Genomic DNA, 20,255 nt, shown 5'->3' with positions numbered 1-20,255 from the left:
TGGAAGCAGTGACTGTGTCACACCCCCGTTGCCTCCTCCCGAGTCGTCAGAGCAATCGGACCCAGCAGCTGACCCAGATCTGGCTGAAGACTCCAGGGAGTCTGACGAGGACCCTGGGGAGGGCTGCTGCAGGCAGCCAGAGAGATCATGGACACTGGCACGGCAACGGCAGGCTGGATCGGATTCCGATGATTCGCTCGAGAGGCTCAGACGACAACATAGGGTGGGGTTGGCAGAATGCCGAAGGGGCCGTCAGCTGCAGGCAAGCTGTCAACTTAGATGGGGCCCAGCTGAAAGCACTTTGGGGGAGGACGGAGTGAGTCATCCCCCAGGTGCAGGGAATTAGCTGGGCTGCATTTAGCTGAAACGGCAAGAGGCTTCTTTGTGGAAGCAATTTTATGCAGACACCCTTTGGACCGACTTTGAATTCCTGCACTTTGTTTTGACTTCCTCTGGCTCCTAAGACCCCGGCACCGGCTTGACTACTCTTCTTGGACATCGGACTGATTATTACTGGCTTCCCTCCGCTTCTCTGACCCCGACACCGGATTTTGACAACACGCTCGGTAAAGTGGACTAGCTTTGTGTAAATATCTGATAACTGGACTCCGACGTTGGCTTGTTTTGACTACTCCCTGTATTGCCCCTGCACTGTGCTGATTTACCTCCTGGCAACACGGATTGGACTTGACCTTGCTCCGGCGAGACTTTGCAGCCCTTGCTCTGGGGCATGGTCGGCTAGGGCAGCATAGACTGGATGGATCAGGAGGAGCCACCTGAAACTCAACCCCTCCAAGACAGAGGTCCTTTGCCTAGGCCGAAGGGAGCAGGAACAGGAATTGCCTCTTCCCTGTCTGAATGGGGTGCAATTGTCATTTGTGCCCCAAGCCAGGAATTTGGGAGTGATTCTGGATGCCTCACTTTCCATGGAGGCCCAAGTCACTAAGGTAGCCCAGACGGCATTTCTCCATCTACGCAAAGCTCAGCAACTAGCGCCCTACCTGGCCACTGTGATCCATGCAATGGTCACTTCTATGTGGGCCTACCCTTGTCCCTAACCTGGATGTTACAACTGGTACAGAATGCAGTTGCACGGGGCCTCACTAAATCATCTTGGAGGTCCCATGTTGAGCTTCTGCTGAAGCAGCTGCACTGGTTGCCAATTTGTTTCCAGATTAGGTTCAAGGTTTTGGTATTAACCTTCAATGTGGCTTGGGTCCTGCATACTTGAGGGACCACCTATCTTCTTATGCCCCCCGCAGGGCACTTCACTCTGTGGGTAAGAATCTGCTGATGCTCCCAGGACCCCGGGAGGCACACCTGGCTTCGACAAGGGCCAGGGCCTTTTCGGTCCTGGCTCCTACCTGGTGGAACAAGCTCCCTGAAGAGCTACAGGCCCTGTCGGAGCTCTCTGAGTTCCGCAGGGCCTGCAAAATGGAGCTCTACCACCAGGCATTTGTCTGAGGCCGGGTGGTGGCCCGGGGGCTAAGATCAGGCCCCTCTCCCCAGTATTAGACTGGCCTGGTTCCCCAGAATGTTCCACCCTATGCCCAATGATCTATCTGCTCCCTTCTGCTCATCCAGTAGGCCTGTATGGGAATAGTTTTTTCTTAATCACCATCATTGTGACTGAGTCATTGTTTTAATGGGATTTTAATGGGGAATTGTAATGGTTTTTAATGTACTGTATTTGTATTGAAATATTGTGAACCGCCGCAAGCCGGTTTCCGAGAGCGGCGGTCATAAAAATTAATTAATTAATTAATTAATTAAATAATAAAGATGAATGGGGAAACAATAAAGGCAGGTTACTGTCCTAATTTGTCTTGCTTAAATTTAGAGAAGCCTAACAAGATGCAGTTAGGTTTTCAGATTCAGAATCCCATCCCACCCCAGTCACTCCAGGCTAAGATCAAGATCAAGCCTGTGACTTGCATAACTGTGCATGGGGACTCCCTGTTGTGGCCAAAACAGCAGCTTATTTCTTTCCAGCTTGTGAACTTTTTATGAAATCCTGGCAGTCTGGCTGCCCTTCTCTTTCCCTGCAGGCATTCATTAAAAGGATTTCCTCTTATGCTGTGCCAGAATCTGACCATCCATCTGCTGATAGGCCCTTCTACGTACTGCTTGAAAAGAGGTTTTAAAAAGTTTATTTAATGCCGTTCTCAGCCTTCAAGCAGCCAGTGTGGGTGTGTTAATTTCACCTTCTATTGATCAATCTCCATTCTGAAAATTATGTGCAACAGTAGAGCCAGTATTGTACAACGGCTAAGTGATGCATCAGAAAGCCCCTACTTCAAATTTTGCCTTTTCTACTAACTTTGTAGGTGACCTTCAGCAAGCCACCCTCTTTCTTTCAACCTCAGCCCCTAATGGAGGTTATAAAACTAACCCACTTTACAGGGCTCTTGTAAGGAATAGAACATGACTCATGAGAATTCTGAGATCTTCAGTGCATACTAGCGTAAAGAGTTATACAAATACCAAGTATAATGGTTCATCATATCTTATCTGGAACATGCACTCGCTGGGAATGTTTGCCTTCTATGTGCAGGATAGGTGCCTTTGAGTACATGGGGAGTATTTTTCCTTCACTACTGTGCAACCACAGTGAGTCTACGGGCTTTTCGGTCTGAGGATTTAGCTGATAAGGAGAATGGTGCATCATTGCTTCCCATGTTACAGTTTAAGCACCAAGAAGTGAAGATGCAAACTTGGCTCTTGGTTAATGAGCTCTGGGTGCCACCCACAGCAGTTCAGGCCACTGGGATGCTAGCCATGGACCTTGGCAAAATCTGGATGTCATTCCCTTGTCTATATTCAAAACAAAAGCAATGTTAAAGGTTTAATTAATGTCTGTTATAGAGCTGAGGAAAATTCTCCAGATGAATGGAACAAAGTAGACTCCATCTTCCAGGCAGACAATTTTTGAGAACAGTTATTAGAATTCCTTAAGTATGTGGATTTGCTAAGATTTCCTGTGTTTAAAACCTTTAATTCCCCACTAAAAATAACTTGGCAACAGGGAAATTTTGGCAGGTGCAGTTTGTCATGCAGAAGTAGAGAAGCCACTCCTGCTGAAACTTCTTGTTTTATATGTCTGTTAATCTTGTTTGCCAATTAACAATCCCCAGCCCAATCAGATATGACAGAATGAGGCATATCTGAAAAGCTTAGCTGCTGTGGCTGAACTGACAAGGAAAAAAATTAGTCATTCTTATCTGACAGGTACCTGATTGCCAGAGTTAAAGGCTAATTAACAAGCAGATGTGTTAACATGCAATATGTAGGGTCAGGGCACCTTTGTCCTTGATAAATGGTTATATATTTAGGTTGAGCAACTGGAATATCCAAGAGTCTATCCTTGGGAATATCAGTTGGCCCCACAACTGCCATCACAATAGCAAGAGAGAATGTTGTGTTGCACAAGGAAGTTTGGATGGGATTCCACTCTGGAGGATGGCATAGACTTCAGCTCAAAATGGTACACTAGTTACAAGCCAGGGAATGGATAAAGGAAAAGGTCACAAAAGGGAAAAACAAATGGGACCAGGTATAAAGCAGCACAGGGCTCCTGAATTTTAACAGCTGGGCAGAAAAACAAACTTTGTTGGCATCACCTTATTATTGCTGAGATGAGAAAAGTTACCCTATTCTTCATGGCTACCAGTCATCCTAGAACAAGCTGTTCATAAAGTACTATACAATGCACCGAAATGCATAATGTAACACATAGTGTAATGGTTGGGTCAATCTTTCATGCAATCAAATTTGCCCCCAGTGGAGAAGGTAAGTACTGCATCTTTAAGGAATAGCAGTGAGGTAAAGGAGAGGAACAGATTATTTGTGTTTATACCTTTCTTCTTTGTTGAATTTGGGATTGGCTTCACAGATATCCAGGCTTTTACTGAACATTGTTTTACTAAGGCGGGAACAAAGTGAGAAAACAGAGTTACTAATGTGGACATTCATAAGAGATTTGCCTGCTGCAGTTCCTAAAACCCAACCGCCCCAGATTGCCCAACCCCTCTCCAAAAAATGATCCTAAACAATGACCTTGTTCTAGTAACAACTGATGTCCTGATACTGAAAAGTACTGAAACTTCCTTAAATGGAGAAGTCTTTCAGTTCATATTGGACCTTATTTTTCACCAAGACAGTCAGCAGGGGATTTCATAGTAAACTTAACGGTGAAGGATTAAACCAGCAATAGTTGGTGGCATGAAGTAAGATAAATTTCATACAAACGATGTGGTCTACAGTACACATAACCTCCCAAAACACCAGTTGCTCCACAATGAAATGTAGACCCATGTTAAAATCATATTTGCCAGCACAGACATTTACATGTTGAAATCCAACAAGAAATATAGAATGCTGCCATTATTACACATGGTCAAAAGAATGCAGATTCCATCTGGCAATTCAAATTGGAACACACCTTGTTCACACATGTCCTTTCTCATAATCATAACAACTGAGAAGCAACATTTGTAGATCTTGTTAAAATATAAGACCCACTTGATTGATATCACACAATATTCGAAATTAAAAACACAAAACAAAATTTGTTTGTTAATGAATCTAACTTAACGGAGTCTATTCACTGCACCCTACCCTGTTTAATGTAAGTTTTGGGTCCTAACCTATATAACTTTTTTTTGTGGGGGGGGGCAGGGAATCTGCTGCAGGAAAATACACCATGAATATGTCAGCAGTTATGGCACTGATGTATCTTGTGGGAGATGGATGATTAAGTTTAAATACAATGAACAGGAACAGCTTGAAGTATTAAAGCCTTCACAAGAGAAAGAATACAAGGAAATGAAGTTTACAGTAATTCAAACAGAAAATGGAAAAGCAGGATTATCAAAAGAGAAATGTTGACAAACCAAGTTGATTTCAAGGTTTTCAATGCACTCATCTGTTTCCATAGATTATTCCCCCAGTTGCAGTGAACCAAAAGAATATATGAAAAGCCAGTGATTCAGAGAGGAAGACATATGCACTGAAGGACCTAACCCATACTTTCCCCTCACAGTACATTTGATCTGACAACTAGCGCCTTAAGTAATACCAATCAAAGCAGGATTAAATGCAACAAACATCTATACACTTCTAAGTGAAATCTCTCATACTGATAGGAAGACAATGATATGTACCAAAACATTTCAAAATACATAGCCAAACAGAAAATAGCTTGGACATCTAAGTTTTGCTGGTGTACAGCCTTGGGCATCTACTGCATTCAATAAAGGACAGTTTCTAAAGGACCATATCAAAGAAAGGATGGAGCACCTTCCAGAGTTACCGGTAACTATTCTGTATAGCTCTGATTTCCCAGTTCATACTACCCAAACCTACAGACTGCAAAACTGGTAAAGTTAGAAGTATAGGATATCCTGTCCATAAATAATCAAATATTCATAGAAGCAGAAGAATGGCATTGAGATTAAAAGCACATCAGAAGGAAGAGCCTTCCCTCCTGAAGCATCCTTACTGATCTTGTGCCATTAGGCATGCTTTTCCTGTCTTCCTTGACACCTAAGAAGTTGGGTAGTCATTCTTCTGCACTCCTTTTTCAATGCTCAACAAAAGACTTGGAAAACATAGAAAAGAGTCGAGTTGAGTACATGTCTGTACAACAAAACTGTATGTCCTGAAAAGAACCCTAAAAATTGTAGACTGCTGATGGTCAGGGGTATGCATACATGTCCAAGACAAAAAAAATTGCTACAAAATATCTGCTTGAAGTTTTTTTGGTCAGTCAGATATAGATCAGAGATTTTTTCCTCCAAGCTATCCAGCTGATCCCTCAAATCCAAAAATATTTTAGATTTTTGGGATCAATGGTAGCAGAAGTTAAAGAGCGTTTTAAGGGACTGCAATTGCTTTAAATGTCTTAGGCAAACTCATGGCTTGGAGAAGGTTTTTAAAGGGGCTAAAAAAACCCTTCAGAATTCACTCTGACCTGCAGAAGACATTTAAAGAGACCACAATCCCTTTAAATGTCTTTCCCCCTTCTATCGAAAGGGGCACTTTTGTTGGGAGCTATAGAGTTGGACTTCCTGGTTCAATCTTTTTGAAATTGAGGGGGTGTTTATAGGTGCCAGCAGCAATGCTAAAAATTTGGTGCATCTGAAAAAATTCAGGATTTCTGAGACATCCCAAATCTGAATACTATACTGATATTGGGATTTGGAAATATAGGAAAATAATATATTTTGGGTTCAATATACCAAAACCTCCAAAATACTGGATTTTATTTTGCATACCCCTATTAACAGTGCTGAATGTCAGAGAACCCCAGCATTCCACACAGAACTACAGTTTCCTGATTCCCAGGGAGAGGTCATTGCTGTGTATGATGCCCCTCCATCTACTTCCTCCCTCAGAGGTAAGACTTTTCCTCTGTTTCTATTTCCCTTTACTGACTGAGCTGCTCTAGTAACGTGTTTTCTTCTTTGCTGAACAACTCTGGTTGTCCCACCCTGTCACAGTATGATATTTTGGCTGTCGGCTCAGCCCAGGAACTTGAGGGAGGGACTGGGAGCTCCTTCTAACTTAAACAACTTACATGGCACTTAAGGCATTTTGTAATTCAAACAAAATATTTTACATATTATAAAGGGGAAAGGTCAGGTGAAATCAGAGTTTTTGAGGTGACACAGTATAGATAACTCAGAGGTAATATCAGTACATGCACAGACTTTAGTTCTTATGTTTCAGGATAATTAGAGTTTCTTAAACTATTTAAAGTTGCATAAATCTTTATGTTGAGAGGCTTTTGTTCCAGTGTTTCCCAAATGCTCTTATATACTTTCTTTGAGTATTCTCTGACTTTTTTGGTTTTCAGAAGGCTGGTACACTCTTTCCAGGACCCAATCCCCTTCCCTTGAAATACCTGTACTCATCTTGAATTTTCAACTGATTCTTAAGGTCTCTAAAGGCAGTTTTTAACCAGGGATCTCTACATTCCAGAGTTAACTCCCTGTTTGACTGGGTAGGGAAATTCTCCTCACACTAGAAGATCTATCCCCTTTCTTTGGCCCAAATGGGAGTCGCCATCTAACTATCTACTCATCCTTGCCAACTTTCCCCAGTTCTCTTGTCTGTGTTAAACTGTCCTCAGTCAGAAATGAATGCTGAAACTGTCAAAACGCAGGTATTCTCAGGGCTGCAATCAGACTAAATTATTCTCAGCATCCAGTTCAGAAGTCTTTCTCTGTTCAGCTGGTGCTAATCAATCAGTTCTCTGGAACAGCCTATCACTCATGTTTCTCTAGGCTGTGAGGAATTAACCCTTTACAGTCATTTACCTGTTTGAATAGCAATTTTTTTTTAAATACAGTCTGTCACTCTGTGAAGCCTATTTAAATACACAGAACAGATACACTCTTTGAGCATCTTTAGGTAAATATTAAACCTCCCAAAGATGGAACTATGTAAAAGTCTGCTCACATGGGCTACTTACCATTCAAAACTGTTCTTAGTCTAGCACAATTTGCTTCTCAGTTGGAGGTACTAGGTATTTTGTTACTGATGGCTCTGACAGATAGTGTCCTTGTATGCACTGTTGTGTGTGTTCATTAACAGTTCATGTTCCAAATAATCACACTGCAGGCAGTCTACACTGTGTGTTTTTGTCATCTGAGGATGACATATATTCTTTATAAAAGCTGAAACCAGTAATACAATATCCTGTTCAATGTGTATAATCATATAATGGTGAATAATTCTTCTATGGCTGTTCCCTTTCCCTTTCTACAATCACATGTTTACATACCATTGATACTTCATGTGTTATGCCTGGCATTTGTTCTGACTCTTTATAACCGAGACATCATTCACTAAGCATGCATCTTTGAACAGTGTTTCTGAAAACTTCACTTTGGAAAAGTCCTTATTAGGTAATCAGTTCCTACTACAACAGTATTTTTAACACCCAGAGGAAAAATATCAAGCACACTGAAGCTGGTGAGAGACACAGTTCTGAAAATTTTGCACCTGCTATGTGCTCACATTCCTAAGGTGAGAAGTAGCAGGTACTGAATAAGTGGCCTCAACATACAAGGATCAAGTCGATAATTCCTTTTGAAATCAAGGAATTGTATTCTTCTTAACTCAGGGTTGTTTCACAGTCAGTTGCTCTTACTTTGTTCTACCTATGCAAGTGCTCAATGCAAACAACTGGAAAAGACCACAATATGCTAATATAGGAGGCCAACTTGTTAAGTATGGCAGGACCCCTGCCTCTCTGGCTGGCACCATGTACTTTCCACAACTAGTCGTATTGCACAATAGTCTAGGCTTGTGCCAAAGCCAGACCCTGTAAATATCTGGCCAGACACTGCTGGGCCAGAATCTATCTTGGGACCCCTCTCTTCAGCCAGTCCTTCATTACAGGTTGGGAATCACAGGTATCACCTGACTCAAATATTGTTTTCCATCCCCACCCCATTGTATTACTGATTCAGTGGCCTGGCTAACATCTGGTTGCCCAGGAACTCTTTGTTTTACACCAATGACTCATATTTGGCCCCGCTGCCAGGGGAAATCTCTTCCCCAAGCACAGCAGTTAGACCTATTGAGACATGATGGTTCCTTTTCTTAGACCCATGAACTCCTTTGTCTAAGCCCATTAACAGCCCTCTTCTGTTTTTCATATGAACTGCTCACCAACTAAAATTCTAGGAGAGGTATCTCTTCCTGCATACAGCCTAACAGTTGAAGCACAAACTCATGATGTAAAACCTCAACAGATGGTAAATAAATGGGTATGTACAGAGTTAATTAGTATATTTCTAACTTTTTAAATGCAAGAGTGCTTTCTATCTGTTAGTTTTAAAACTGGAAGCTCCATCTGTTTTACGGATCTTTTTCCTTTTGGGAACACCATTGTTACAGCATGTTATTCATTGTAGTTTCATGGCCACCATGTTTCCGCTGTCAATGAGAAACCTGAAATTACAGTTCAAGTATACTTATAATGTAGAGTGCAACTAAGAGCAATTACGTTTTATGTTTAATCAGAGTGTCCATCTGGCCAGCAGAGGTCTCCTTCAGCTTACGAAGGACTCCATTAGTGATTTTTCCCTAGTACTTCTTTCAACTTCTGTCTGAGAAGCTAGGGCTTAACCAAAGAGGTAAAAGCAAGGAGCACAGATTACTTTTTGTAATGAATATCTAATTCTTTCAAATTTTCCATGAAATAATGCCTGGAAAACTTGGACAAATGCTGCAAATGAAATGGATTTCCTGACTGTGGGCTTTGGGGACCACCTACCTCTGTCCATGCTGTGCCATTTCAATCGCTCTGCGAGCTGGAACTGGTGACCCTCCATCCGTTACACTCAGGACCTCCATTGATTTCCTCTCCGGCCTCCGCTTCCCATGCCTATTCAGCATTGGCGAGTCCACACGCTTTCTGGGAGGGTCTTCATGCAGAGACAACACAGTCAACTGAGCATGGTTACAAACACTTCAGATGCCCCTGTTTGGTAATATCTGAAACCCTCCCACCAAATGTTCTCAACTGCAGACACAGAAGAATCCTGATGGAAATTTAAAATCTCTCTATCCTCCCTTCATCCCCATCTTGTGCATAACACCGCCTGATTCTGGCCATACCCTGGGTACTCTTAGCATAAAAATAGAGCTCTGGATGATGGTGGAAATGTAAAAGGAACTTTTCCTGTTTGGGGCACAGAAATGCTAAGAAAGTAGTGTCAAAAATCATTTCTCTTCATCCTATTCATTTTAAATTATTTAAAATTATTTCCTTATAAACTATTTCATAGTTATACAATGGGTAAGAATGATCTTTGCTGTGTTTTCAAGTTTCACTGCAGTAGAAATTACCAAAGCAAAAATAAAATTAAAAGTTAAATAACAGATATTGCTGAATTGCACTTTTGTAGTCTTCTGAGAAAGGGCTATTTATGTTTTTATACAAACAGCTTAACTGGTCTATCCAGCAATCATCTACTGAAATTTGGGTTCCAACAGGCCAGAATTTTAAGTAAATAAAGATTATGGGATATCTATCTACCACCAGGTACAGCACGACTGCACCATGCCATAGCAGAATGAAACTTACACAAAAACTTTACTTCAGCAAGATATCTACATCTTTTCAGTTATCCAAAACACCATGAGGCATTCACTACAGTGTAATTTAATGCCTTCCCTTCAGTTCTTATGGAAGGAAGATATGCCCAAGCTCTCTATGCGCTGCACTTCTGCCCATGGCAGGCAGGAGTAATAGAAACTATAGAACATGTGCTAATATATTGTCACTTCTATCAAGCCATCCAAACTCAATATATAGCACCAACATTGGTCAGAAATCAAGGCAGCAAAAATAGCTACTATGTATCTATGCTCATAGCTGATAGAAACAAGGATATTACTCGTGAGGTAGCAAGATTCCATGCCATTGCTTGCCTAATAAGACAGAGAAATGTGCCCTAACATCATTTTTAGAAATGTTACACACTGTTGTATTGACAATATTTTAGTCTAATGTTAAACTGATCAGAAGTCTTGAATAATAATCAAGCTTATTTTATTTTAAATCTATCTGTATGTATTTATTTATTATATTTCTACACTGCCCTCCCTTCAGGCTCAGGCTGGTTTACATATAACGAGGAGGAAGTACATATAACAAAGAAGAACAGCATAATTCATAAATTCAGTAAACAATAGTGACAGTGGTTTTAACTGGTGATAAGAGCGTGTATAACATCTAGTTAACTTGCTAACTATGTAACAATGATTTCATGGGTAGACCAGTGCAGGATTCAGTATATGGATAGGGGTTCCCTGAAGGCCCAGTAGATACTGTTGTTTCAGCCAGCCTCAACCAAATGCCTGGGGGAAGAAATGCTGTCTGAAGCTGTCTGCCCATGAGGTTGGGAGTTCGATTCCAGCAGCCAGCTCAAGGTTGACTCAGCCTTCCATCCATCCTTCCGAGGTCGGTAAATGAGTATCCAGCTTGCTGGGGGTTAAAATGGTAATGACTGGGGAAGGCACTGCCAAGCCACCCCATATTGAGTCTGCCATGAAAACGCTGGAGGGCGTCACCCCAAGGGTCAGACATGACTCAGTGCTTGCACAGGGAATACCTTTACCTTTATAGGCAGTGAGGTGGTCACTCAGGTATACTGGGCCCAGACTGCATATGCCTTGATAACCAAAACCTTAAGTGTGATTCAGAATTCAACTGGGAGCCCGTGAAGCTGTTGGAGAGCGGGCTGGATGTGGGACCTTTACAGTGTTCCTGTGAGGATCCTGGCTGTGGCATTCTGGACCAGTTGCAGTTTCCAGATCAAGGTTATGGGTAGGCCTGCATAGATTTGATTTGAACCGCTTAATGTTGAATAAGGAAGCTGAAGATACTGGCCAGCCCTACCCCCATATAGAAGATGCCAGGAACTTTGGACCAAAGAGAGAGAAAATATCTCTCTGAGAGAAGGGAATTACAAACATACAGAGAAACAAAACTCAAAGGAAATAAAAAGAGATGAAAACAAAAAAATAAAAGAATAATATTTTCCTATTAGCATATGCTACTGCATGGGTCCAATTCTTCCCAGACACTCATGCTTACAAAGAAAGGTGAACATTTTCTGCATGACATGCATCTTTGAAGGAAATGATTTCTCTAGCAACTGTTATTAAACTATCAATGCTTCCCTGATTCTTTCTTCTAATCTCATTGTTCAGGCCCACAGTTAATGGCTAATGATGAGATATTCATCAGAAGCATGATTGCTCTCAATTAAACCTTGCTTGGATTTCCCAGAGATACTGCTAGGAGCAAAGAAGTTGAACTCACTCGCCCTATTTCCCCTGGGAAAGGAAGCCCAACTAACATTGGAATAATATGCACAAGAATTCAAAAATATGAAGACACATCATACAGATATATTCAGCTCAGAGATAACACTAACACAGTCATGTAGGAGATTTTATAGGATGTGAAATAATGACGTGGTATATGCCTGAGGTGCCTGCAAGAAGCAGGAAGAATGACTATCTCATATCTCACTTAAGGCAGCATGACACTGCAGCTTTACGCTTGGAATGTGAAAATTCTACCCCTCTATGACCTTCTCACCCTTTTCTGCCAAAACACAAAGCCAATGCACTTTAGGAAACGTGAACCAGTGGAAGACTCTCTCATAACTTTCACATACTTTTAATTTAGATTTTGTTTGTTCTGGTTGTATCTATCTTTCTCCCTACTCAGCTTGGAACAAATTGGGAGTTGCTGAGAGATACAGGGATCCTGACTGTGGCTCCAGTCCGAAGTCCCAAACACCCCATGACATAGCTTCTGTTTGCACATGTTCTCATTTCAGTGACTGGGGCAGCTCCATGCACACAAAGAGACTTATTTGTCTATTCTCCCCCCATTGAAACAAAAAAGTGTTCTGCACATGATTAGGGAAACTCAGAAAGGGGAGGGAGCCAAGTACAGCAGGAGCCTTTTTCTTTTCTTGAACTGGGAGGGGGCAGGAGTTGGAGAGCAGAGGAGTGGGAATAAATCCAAGAGGAAAATCTCTGCCGAGGGAACTTAGGGCTTCTGGAGCCTCTGCTGAGAGAAGTTAGGGCTTCCCCTTTAAGGGAAGCCTTGCAACCTGGGAATGAGGAAGCCTTTGAACTGACACCCTGGCCAATCAGGGCTTTTCTACAGCGTTGGAGACTCGAGGCGGCAAGTTAGTTTGGGAAAAGCAGAGAGCTGCACCTTTACTCATGTTGATTTTTCAAATATCGAGGATATCATGGGGGAAAGGTAGGGTCACTCTGGATCAATCATGCTTGTTGCATATGAAAAATTTAAATCATCCGAAATCAAAATGGAAATTGCATTCAGTGTAGACAGCAGGGACTGAATTGACCTGGGATTGGAAATAAAATCTCTGTGCAGATTCAGCCCAGGTTTGTCCTAGCTATTGCTTTAGGTATGTTCCTACTGTATAATTTTTGCATTATTTAATACGTTCATGTTAATAGATCTCTGACTGACTCCAGATCTCTACTAGCCAGATTGGATTGGATTGTCTATTTCTGTTTATTGTATTGATTTGTTCTGTGTAATCCACCTTGCGTCCCAATGAGAAAGAGGAATGATAAATGAGCAAGCAAACAAACAAATCTTTCTTGGATATACCTATTTCATTTCTAGGAGGCAGGTCCTCATCCTCATGACTGGGATACCTCTCTTTCCGATCAAGGAGGAGAAAATAAATCATTTTCTCTTGGTTTTCTCTGGAAAAACAACAGCAACAGTTCATGAAAACCTTCTAGCATCCTGAAAAAAATTAAAACTCAGCCCCAAATTCATTTGAGAACTTAGAGCTGAAGACCATGTTATTTACATGATTCTCCTCGTATAACTAACCACTCCTTGAAGAACAGATACTCCTTGATACTGCTTACAAAATAAAATCAGTGGCCTGGCCAGTTATTGCAATGGGGAAACTGGCTGCAATAGCAGCTTCAAAAGCTCGAATCATTCCTTAGACTGCACTGGAAGTAAACTTGTTTCCCAAGGACCAAGTCACAAACACTATGGCTATACACTCTGCATTAACTTCAGTGGCCATAAACAACATAACAACTGTATTTCCTTGAAAGGAAAATGACTTTGAATGTTAAACTGTCTCCTTAAAAATGTTATGAACAAAAATATATTATGGGTCTTAACTGTGACATATGCAAATGTAAGATACCCCCCTCTCCTTTTGATGGCATGCCTGTGAAAAAAAGCTACTCTTGCATTTCAGTAGATACTAAACTCCACTGACTAAATGGATAGTGGACAGCAGGCAGGTCCTAGTCATTCCTGCTTTCACTTTGTCTTGTTATTGGCTCTGATGTAGGGCTTCTTTCTTAGGAGTGTCAAAGTACATCCTTTCTGTGTATAAGCCCCAAGTTATATAATCAATTCAATTAGGATTCACAGGGAAAACCACCAGGAAAAATCCCGGCTGGACAGCCTATCAAATATACATATATAGCATATGGTACAATCCTGTCTGCACCATACCATTTCAGATTGCAAGTGGGTGACATCATATAGTTAAATAGCTCCTCTATGCGCAAACCTTCCCTACACACAGGAAACCAGCAAGCAAAAAGGATCTCTTTCTTTTAATTTCTTGTTTTACACTGATGAACATTTGAATAAGCAGCCCATGCACCTGTAGTCTGAAGTGGTACACAATACAGCATGTCACAATATAACAGTACTCCTGCCAGATGGTATCAGCAGTCAGTAACTTTGGGAAGCCAAATATAAAATGTACAGCCACCATGGACTAACAGATCTAAGCTACATGGATTACTGGTCTGACTAGGAGTCCTCTTCATGTCCCAGGTGGCTGGTAAATAATGAGCAGTTCACTTTATTATGGGAGACCCAGAGAGGAGAAGATGCAAGGCAGGTGGGGCTGAGAGAGCTCTGGGAGAACTGTGACTGGTCCAAGGTCATCCAGCAGGCTTCATGAGCAGGACTGGGGAAGCAAACTGGCTCTCCAGATGAGAGTCTGATATCCTAAACCACTACACCATGCTGGCAAAAAAGCTTATGAGTTTATGCAATGCAGGGCTCAGGTCCTGCATGTTTACTAGCTGTGCAAAAGAGGGAATCTCAGCAGCTGCAATATGCTGTATTATAGGGCTCCAAGGTTGTCAAAAATTCCTCCTTCACATTGAAACATTGCAAACCTAAAAACATATTTTGGGCAGTAAACTCCATGGGATAGGACTCTGAATAAAGCTTTGGATTGCTCTCAAAATTATAGTGGCTCTGCTCTCTATTTCCTCTGGCATTAGTTAATATACATCCATGGAACCTGTATCACAAAAAGACTTCAGTCATGCTTACTCTTCCGATAACAAGTCCTGTAAGAGTTTATTTCTGTCACGAAAGCAACCTAATGAGTGCATGCTGTCTAAAACATCAGGATCAATGTCCTCCAGGGAAGGGAGAGAGCGAATTTGCACCTTTCGAGGAATTGGTTGTTCAGGTTCTGGCTCATTCTTACCCCCTCTGCAAAACAGAAAAAAAGTAAAACATGGTAACATTAACAGCAGTAACAAGACTGTGAAAAAGCCATCTGCCTTCCCAAGGAGAACGCTTTGGCCAACTTTCCTCTGTCTTTAGAATTCAACAGGAGACAGAACCAGCCCTGTATAAAGTAATTTCCGTGTGTACCCCATCAAACCTCACAGCACAAACCTCACAGCAACATAACTAACAGTCTAACAGCTGTGCAATGTTTCAGTGCCATATGCTCGTAGATCACTTGGCACAAACCCCCTGCTGCAATTACAGGTGTTGCCCCATGAACAGATCAAACTTTGGGCTACAGGCCTACAAAGTACCATTTTGTTTACTGATTAATTATACCTTGAAGTGTGAACAGTGAGCAATTACCACTTCTAAAGCTTCTGCTCAAACAGGTGTGACGTATGAAGGCCCCTCCACATTTATGACTGATTCTGTGTTTTAAATACTGCATAAGAGAAGGTGAGCTATTTCAAAATGGCTCTTGCATCAACAATCATATTTAAAATATGGGCTGACTTGTCCTTTTAAATACTTTGGTAGATTTATTTATGGATTTCATAACCCGCCCTTTTGAATTAAGGACTTTTCTAGACGAAGTGCCTTTCCCGTAACAGCAATGTTTTCTCTTCCTAGCATTTCCTAATGGCTCATTGTGTGTGCATCTGAAGTGATATCAAGTCACAGGTGTTTATAGTGACTCCAGCAGGGAGCTTTCAAAGCAAGTAAGAAGCAGAGGTGGTTTGCCATGGCCTTCCTCCATCTCCCCTCCAAGTATTGTCTCTGCTTAGGTTTTGAGATCTGACAAGATCAGGCTATATCATGCCACCTTCTTTCCCTAATCATTTATTACTGGTTGTCATAACCAGTGATTTCTCCAATTCCAGATAATTGGAGAATTGTTACCTTCTTGGTAGACCTTTGTTATGGGATGGAACTGCAGTTCAGCAAAGGATGGGATAGGTACATAGCTTTCAACAGCAACAAAAAAGAAATGAAGAGAAAAATTTAACATTGGAAAGACATTCAGAATGGCATGAGGTGGTGGGAAAGGCTCTTCTGACGTGCCTGATAGTATCATCACAGGAACCACCCATGATATTGGCACAACAGCATCCCATTTTTGGCATTTATTTTATTGTTTTATGTATGTCTTGATTATGAACCTCCTTAAGTAAAACTTTTAGTAAGGTGGTAATAAATTTCAGAATCAATAAACAAATCATTTCAGGATTACAGCCTTGCAAAGAACTGGGAAGGTTAGTTGAAAGGCATGATTTTTCAATAACACAAACTGAAGAAACCTTGTGGTATACTTGGCAACAAAGATCTCTCTGACCTGTGCACCCAAGCATCACTTTGTTATCATTCTATTTTATTTATAGTATGGTGGCAATTCAATGCAATGCAAAAACCAAAATCTTATTCTTAAGTACCTAATGAAGGCTGATTCAAGATGTATGTTACATAAAAACCTCAAATACAATGCCTGTTTAAAGTATTTAGCTGTCTTTTCAGCATCTGACCTGTCAGAACAATGTATCTTGAGGCCCTTTTCATCTCCCTTATGATGTTAGCTCTCATCTTTCACATGTCATAATAGCAGATCAACATTTGCATCAATGTTTAAAGAGGCAGCCGGGCTAGTGAGAGGATGCACCTTGCTGCCCATATATGGTTTTTGCTTCAGCTGCATGAAACACAGCCCCAGAAAGCTGGGAAGTTACCCAGATCAGTGATATTTTGTGCTGGATTCTGTTGAGTCCTATCCAGAACAGGGAAGATAGTAAGCACCAGACCCTGACAGCATTGTTCAAATCAGAGACTGAAGAACAGTGGGCAGGGAGGAGGGGGATTCTGCAAATTATGCTGCCCTTATGGTTCCCTGGATTGTAGTCTTCATTCAGAAGCTATTTACAGGTCACTAGCTTCCTAAAATCATTACACTTAACTATGTTTGTCATACTTAGGTTAAAAAAAATTACTTACATATACCATATGTGCTTCTGAATGTGTTCTAGCTAAAAAGAAAAGAGAAAACAAAAGGAATCAACACTGTAGAAAAGAAGTCACTACATTACAGTACTGAGCATTTGTCTTATGGAGCCTGGCCAGTGTCAGAATACAGAGAGATGTGCATCTCTGCATGAAGACTCCAGTCTTTCAGTATTCCCGTGACAGGGAGCTGAAGCAACATTCCTTTGGTACAATTTTCCATCCCATTCCATATGTGCTCATTGCTCTTCATGTTTAGCTGTAACAATACTACAAATCATATAAGTCAGATCAAGGAAGATGATGGACCAAGACAAATGGACAAAGACAAATCAAACTCATCTATGAACTCATGATACCAGATTCTACAACTCATCAATGAAAAGGGAAAAAATGTTTCTGGGTGTCAAGAGTAAAGTGTAGCTACCCTGAGATATCCCAGTCAAATAATCTCACAGATCAGTTTTAGGGACTAATCATAATTTATCTGTCTGCTGATAAACAATTGCTGCTTCATTTGTAGAAATCATACTACAATGTCAACGCGGCTCCGTAATCTTACTGGTTCTTTCATAACAAAGAGGATCCATATTTTTACTGGTCCTCTCATAAGCAAGATATTTTCATTTCCTTCAGTGCCCTGTGGCAGCTCAAGTACCTTCCTGTTCTATGATGATGTGTTCCCCCTCAGTCCACTGGCAGGGAAGGACATGCCAAAACTTGCATGTGGTTCAGAGGCTGGGACAAAATCATGGAGTAATTTGTGGCTTCCACTGCATCTGCTAGCTCATGCCTAATTCAACTATTTAAAATAATTCAGTCACTAATGACCCTACTGGAAGAGGGACATCCAAATTGTACACAATTGGCTCTCAGCTGTGAGACTTTCGTGAGCTTTTTGCAGTCATAAACCTGGTGTTCCAACACAACATTCCTCCAAACATTGGAACAATAAATGAACTGGAAGTCCCTTGGCCATCCTTGGGGATGACTTCTGATAGCTCCAGAAGTCTTGTCAAAAACTGGTGTGGTTAGGGTGCTAGCTTCAATGAGGCTAAACATGTGTCCTCTAGATCCCTGTCCTTCGTGTCTTATGATAGCAGGCCACAAAAGATCAGAAAGCCATTCCAGGAGATTGTTTTCAGAGATATTCCCGAGAGAATGGAAGAGGCAGTGGTTCAACCTTTACTGAAAAAAAAACATCACTTGATCCGCTAGATCCTGCCACCTACTACAAAATCTCACATTTAGCATTTCTGGGGAAGGTAGTTGAATGGGCAGCTGTGGAGCAAATATAAGCATTCCTAGAGGAAGCATTTGTCCCGGACTCATTCCAGTTTGGCTTCCTGAAAGTCCAGAAGGTAACTAGACTGAGGCAGGACAGCACTGCTCATGTTGTTAGATCTCACAGCAGCATTGACACAGTTAATCACAAGCTTTTGGCTCACCACCCCGCTGACGTGGGAATATAGGGATTGGCTTTACAGTGGCTGACCTATTTTTCTCCAAGGTCAGGGACAGAGAGAAGCTGATGGGGAAGAGAAATTGTGCTGCACTGGTTGTCGGTGAAATTCCAGATCAGGTTCAAGGTTTTGGTATTAACCTTTAAGACCCAACAATTCTATCCCTTATATTATTTATATGTGCCCTGTTGCAAAGCTGGATCAAAGGTGTGAGCTGGGATGTCACCTGTATGCTGATGATACCCAGCTCTATCAGCTGATGAATGGCCATCAGAACACTGCCCCAGATACCTAGAAGACATGCCAGGGTAACTGTGGCAGAGCTGCCTGAAACTTAATACTGCAAAGACTGTGGTGAGGGAAGAAGAGACTGGAAGATGAAGCATGCCTCCCCTGCCTTAACAGAGTGCAATTAACAGCTTCACATGCTTAGGAATGGCTCTCAACACTTCCATCAATGAAGGAGCAGGCCACAAAGGTAGTTCACCAGACATTTTACCGTATGCATCAGGTAAAGCTACTAGTGCAGTATCTGGTCCCAGGGGACCTAGCCACAATGATCCATCCAACAGACACCTCAAGGTTGGATTACTGTAACCCTCTCAATGTCCGATTATGCACGACGGCAGCCACACCGGACTGCCGCCATTCCGTTGTGGTGGGTTGGGATGCCCCACCATTCCCCACGTATGCATGGGAGAGGAGCTCCCCTGGAGTATGCTGTCTGCCCCACCATAATGGCTGCATGCGGACAATGCGGGACAAAAGCACCAAGTGTGCTCTGCTGTTGCGGTAGCAGTGGGAGGGGGGAGAAGCAGGGGGTGGGGGTCATGGGGCCCCCAAGACTCACTGGCAGGAGAGCACCATGCCACCCTCCCACCACAGTGGGGGTGGGGGGACATCCTGTTCAGCTCCATGGCTCTGTGGAGCTGACAGGAGCGAGATGCGTCCCTGCAGGGACACTATAGGTTGGGGGAGGATCCGGGCCAAAGTCCAGTCGATTCTGCATGTGGCCAGCCCAGCTTAGCCCTCACCAGTGCCTGCGGAAGCTCTGGGAATGTGGAAGAATCTGCATTCCCTTACCATGGGCCTTCTGAGGGCCTGAGTCGGGCCAGGGCTGGGCGGCACCCAGGATGGCAGCAACATCAGGCATAATCGGGGATTTGCCCCAAAGCCTTGTTGCCACCAGCTCAGGCAGTCCGCCCCATGTGTAATTAGTCTATGTGGGGCTACCCTTGGCCCTGACCTAGAAATTACAGCTGGTACTGAATGCAACTGAATGGAGAGTACGTATTCAGCCCGCCCTCCAACCACTGCACTGGTTGTCGGTGAAATTCCAGATCTGGTTCAAAGTTTTGATACTAAACTTTAAGACCCAACTGGGTCTGCGCCCTGAGTATCTGAGAGACTGCATCTCCAAATATGTTCCCTGGAGAGCACTGTGCTCTGCTGACACCAGTTTGTTGATAAACCCTGGCCCTAAAGATGTTTGCCTGGTCTCAGCCAGAGCCAGGGCCTTCTCAGCCCTGGCCCCAACCTGGTGGAAGTTGTCTGCTGAGATGCAAGCCCTGACAAAACTGTCAAAGATTTGCAGGGCTTGTAAAATGGCACTCTTCCACCAGGCATATGGCGGAGAACTGGAAATAAATGGGCCTCCCTTTCCTAGCGTTCCCCCTGTATTTTACACTGCACTCTGGGAGTCTAGTGGAGGATGT

At 42.4% G+C, this 20,255-nt stretch overlaps 1 protein-coding gene across 18 annotated transcripts in view; it reads right to left on the bottom strand.

Annotated features, from left to right (window-relative positions):
- The window catches only part of BRSK2 (BR serine/threonine kinase 2), a 532,635-nt gene that overhangs the window by 72,213 nt on the left and 440,167 nt on the right, over nt 1-20,255 (bottom strand). For 13 of the 18 annotated variants that reach the window (XM_077321456.1, XM_077321462.1, XM_077321458.1 and 10 more), the window contains exons 9-13: nt 17,072-17,103; nt 14,900-15,064; nt 13,181-13,278; nt 9,287-9,437; nt 3,857-3,922 (exon numbers count right to left, since the gene is read on the bottom strand). In XM_077321456.1, coding sequence (XP_077177571.1) covers nt 3,857-3,922; nt 9,287-9,437; nt 13,181-13,278; nt 14,900-15,064; nt 17,072-17,103 — 512 coding nt within the window. The remainder of the gene's footprint in view (nt 1-3,856; nt 3,923-9,286; nt 9,438-13,180; nt 13,279-14,899; nt 15,065-17,071; nt 17,104-20,255) is intronic. The other 5 variants (XM_077321461.1, XM_077321463.1, XM_077321473.1 and 2 more) reach the window with 1 other exon arrangement.

This window comes from Paroedura picta, chromosome 2 (genome assembly GCF_049243985.1).
Source record: "Paroedura picta isolate Pp20150507F chromosome 2, Ppicta_v3.0, whole genome shotgun sequence".
In the NCBI taxonomy this organism is placed as follows: domain Eukaryota; kingdom Metazoa; phylum Chordata; class Lepidosauria; order Squamata; family Gekkonidae; genus Paroedura; species Paroedura picta.
This window is presented reverse-complemented; position numbering and strand designations above follow the sequence as displayed.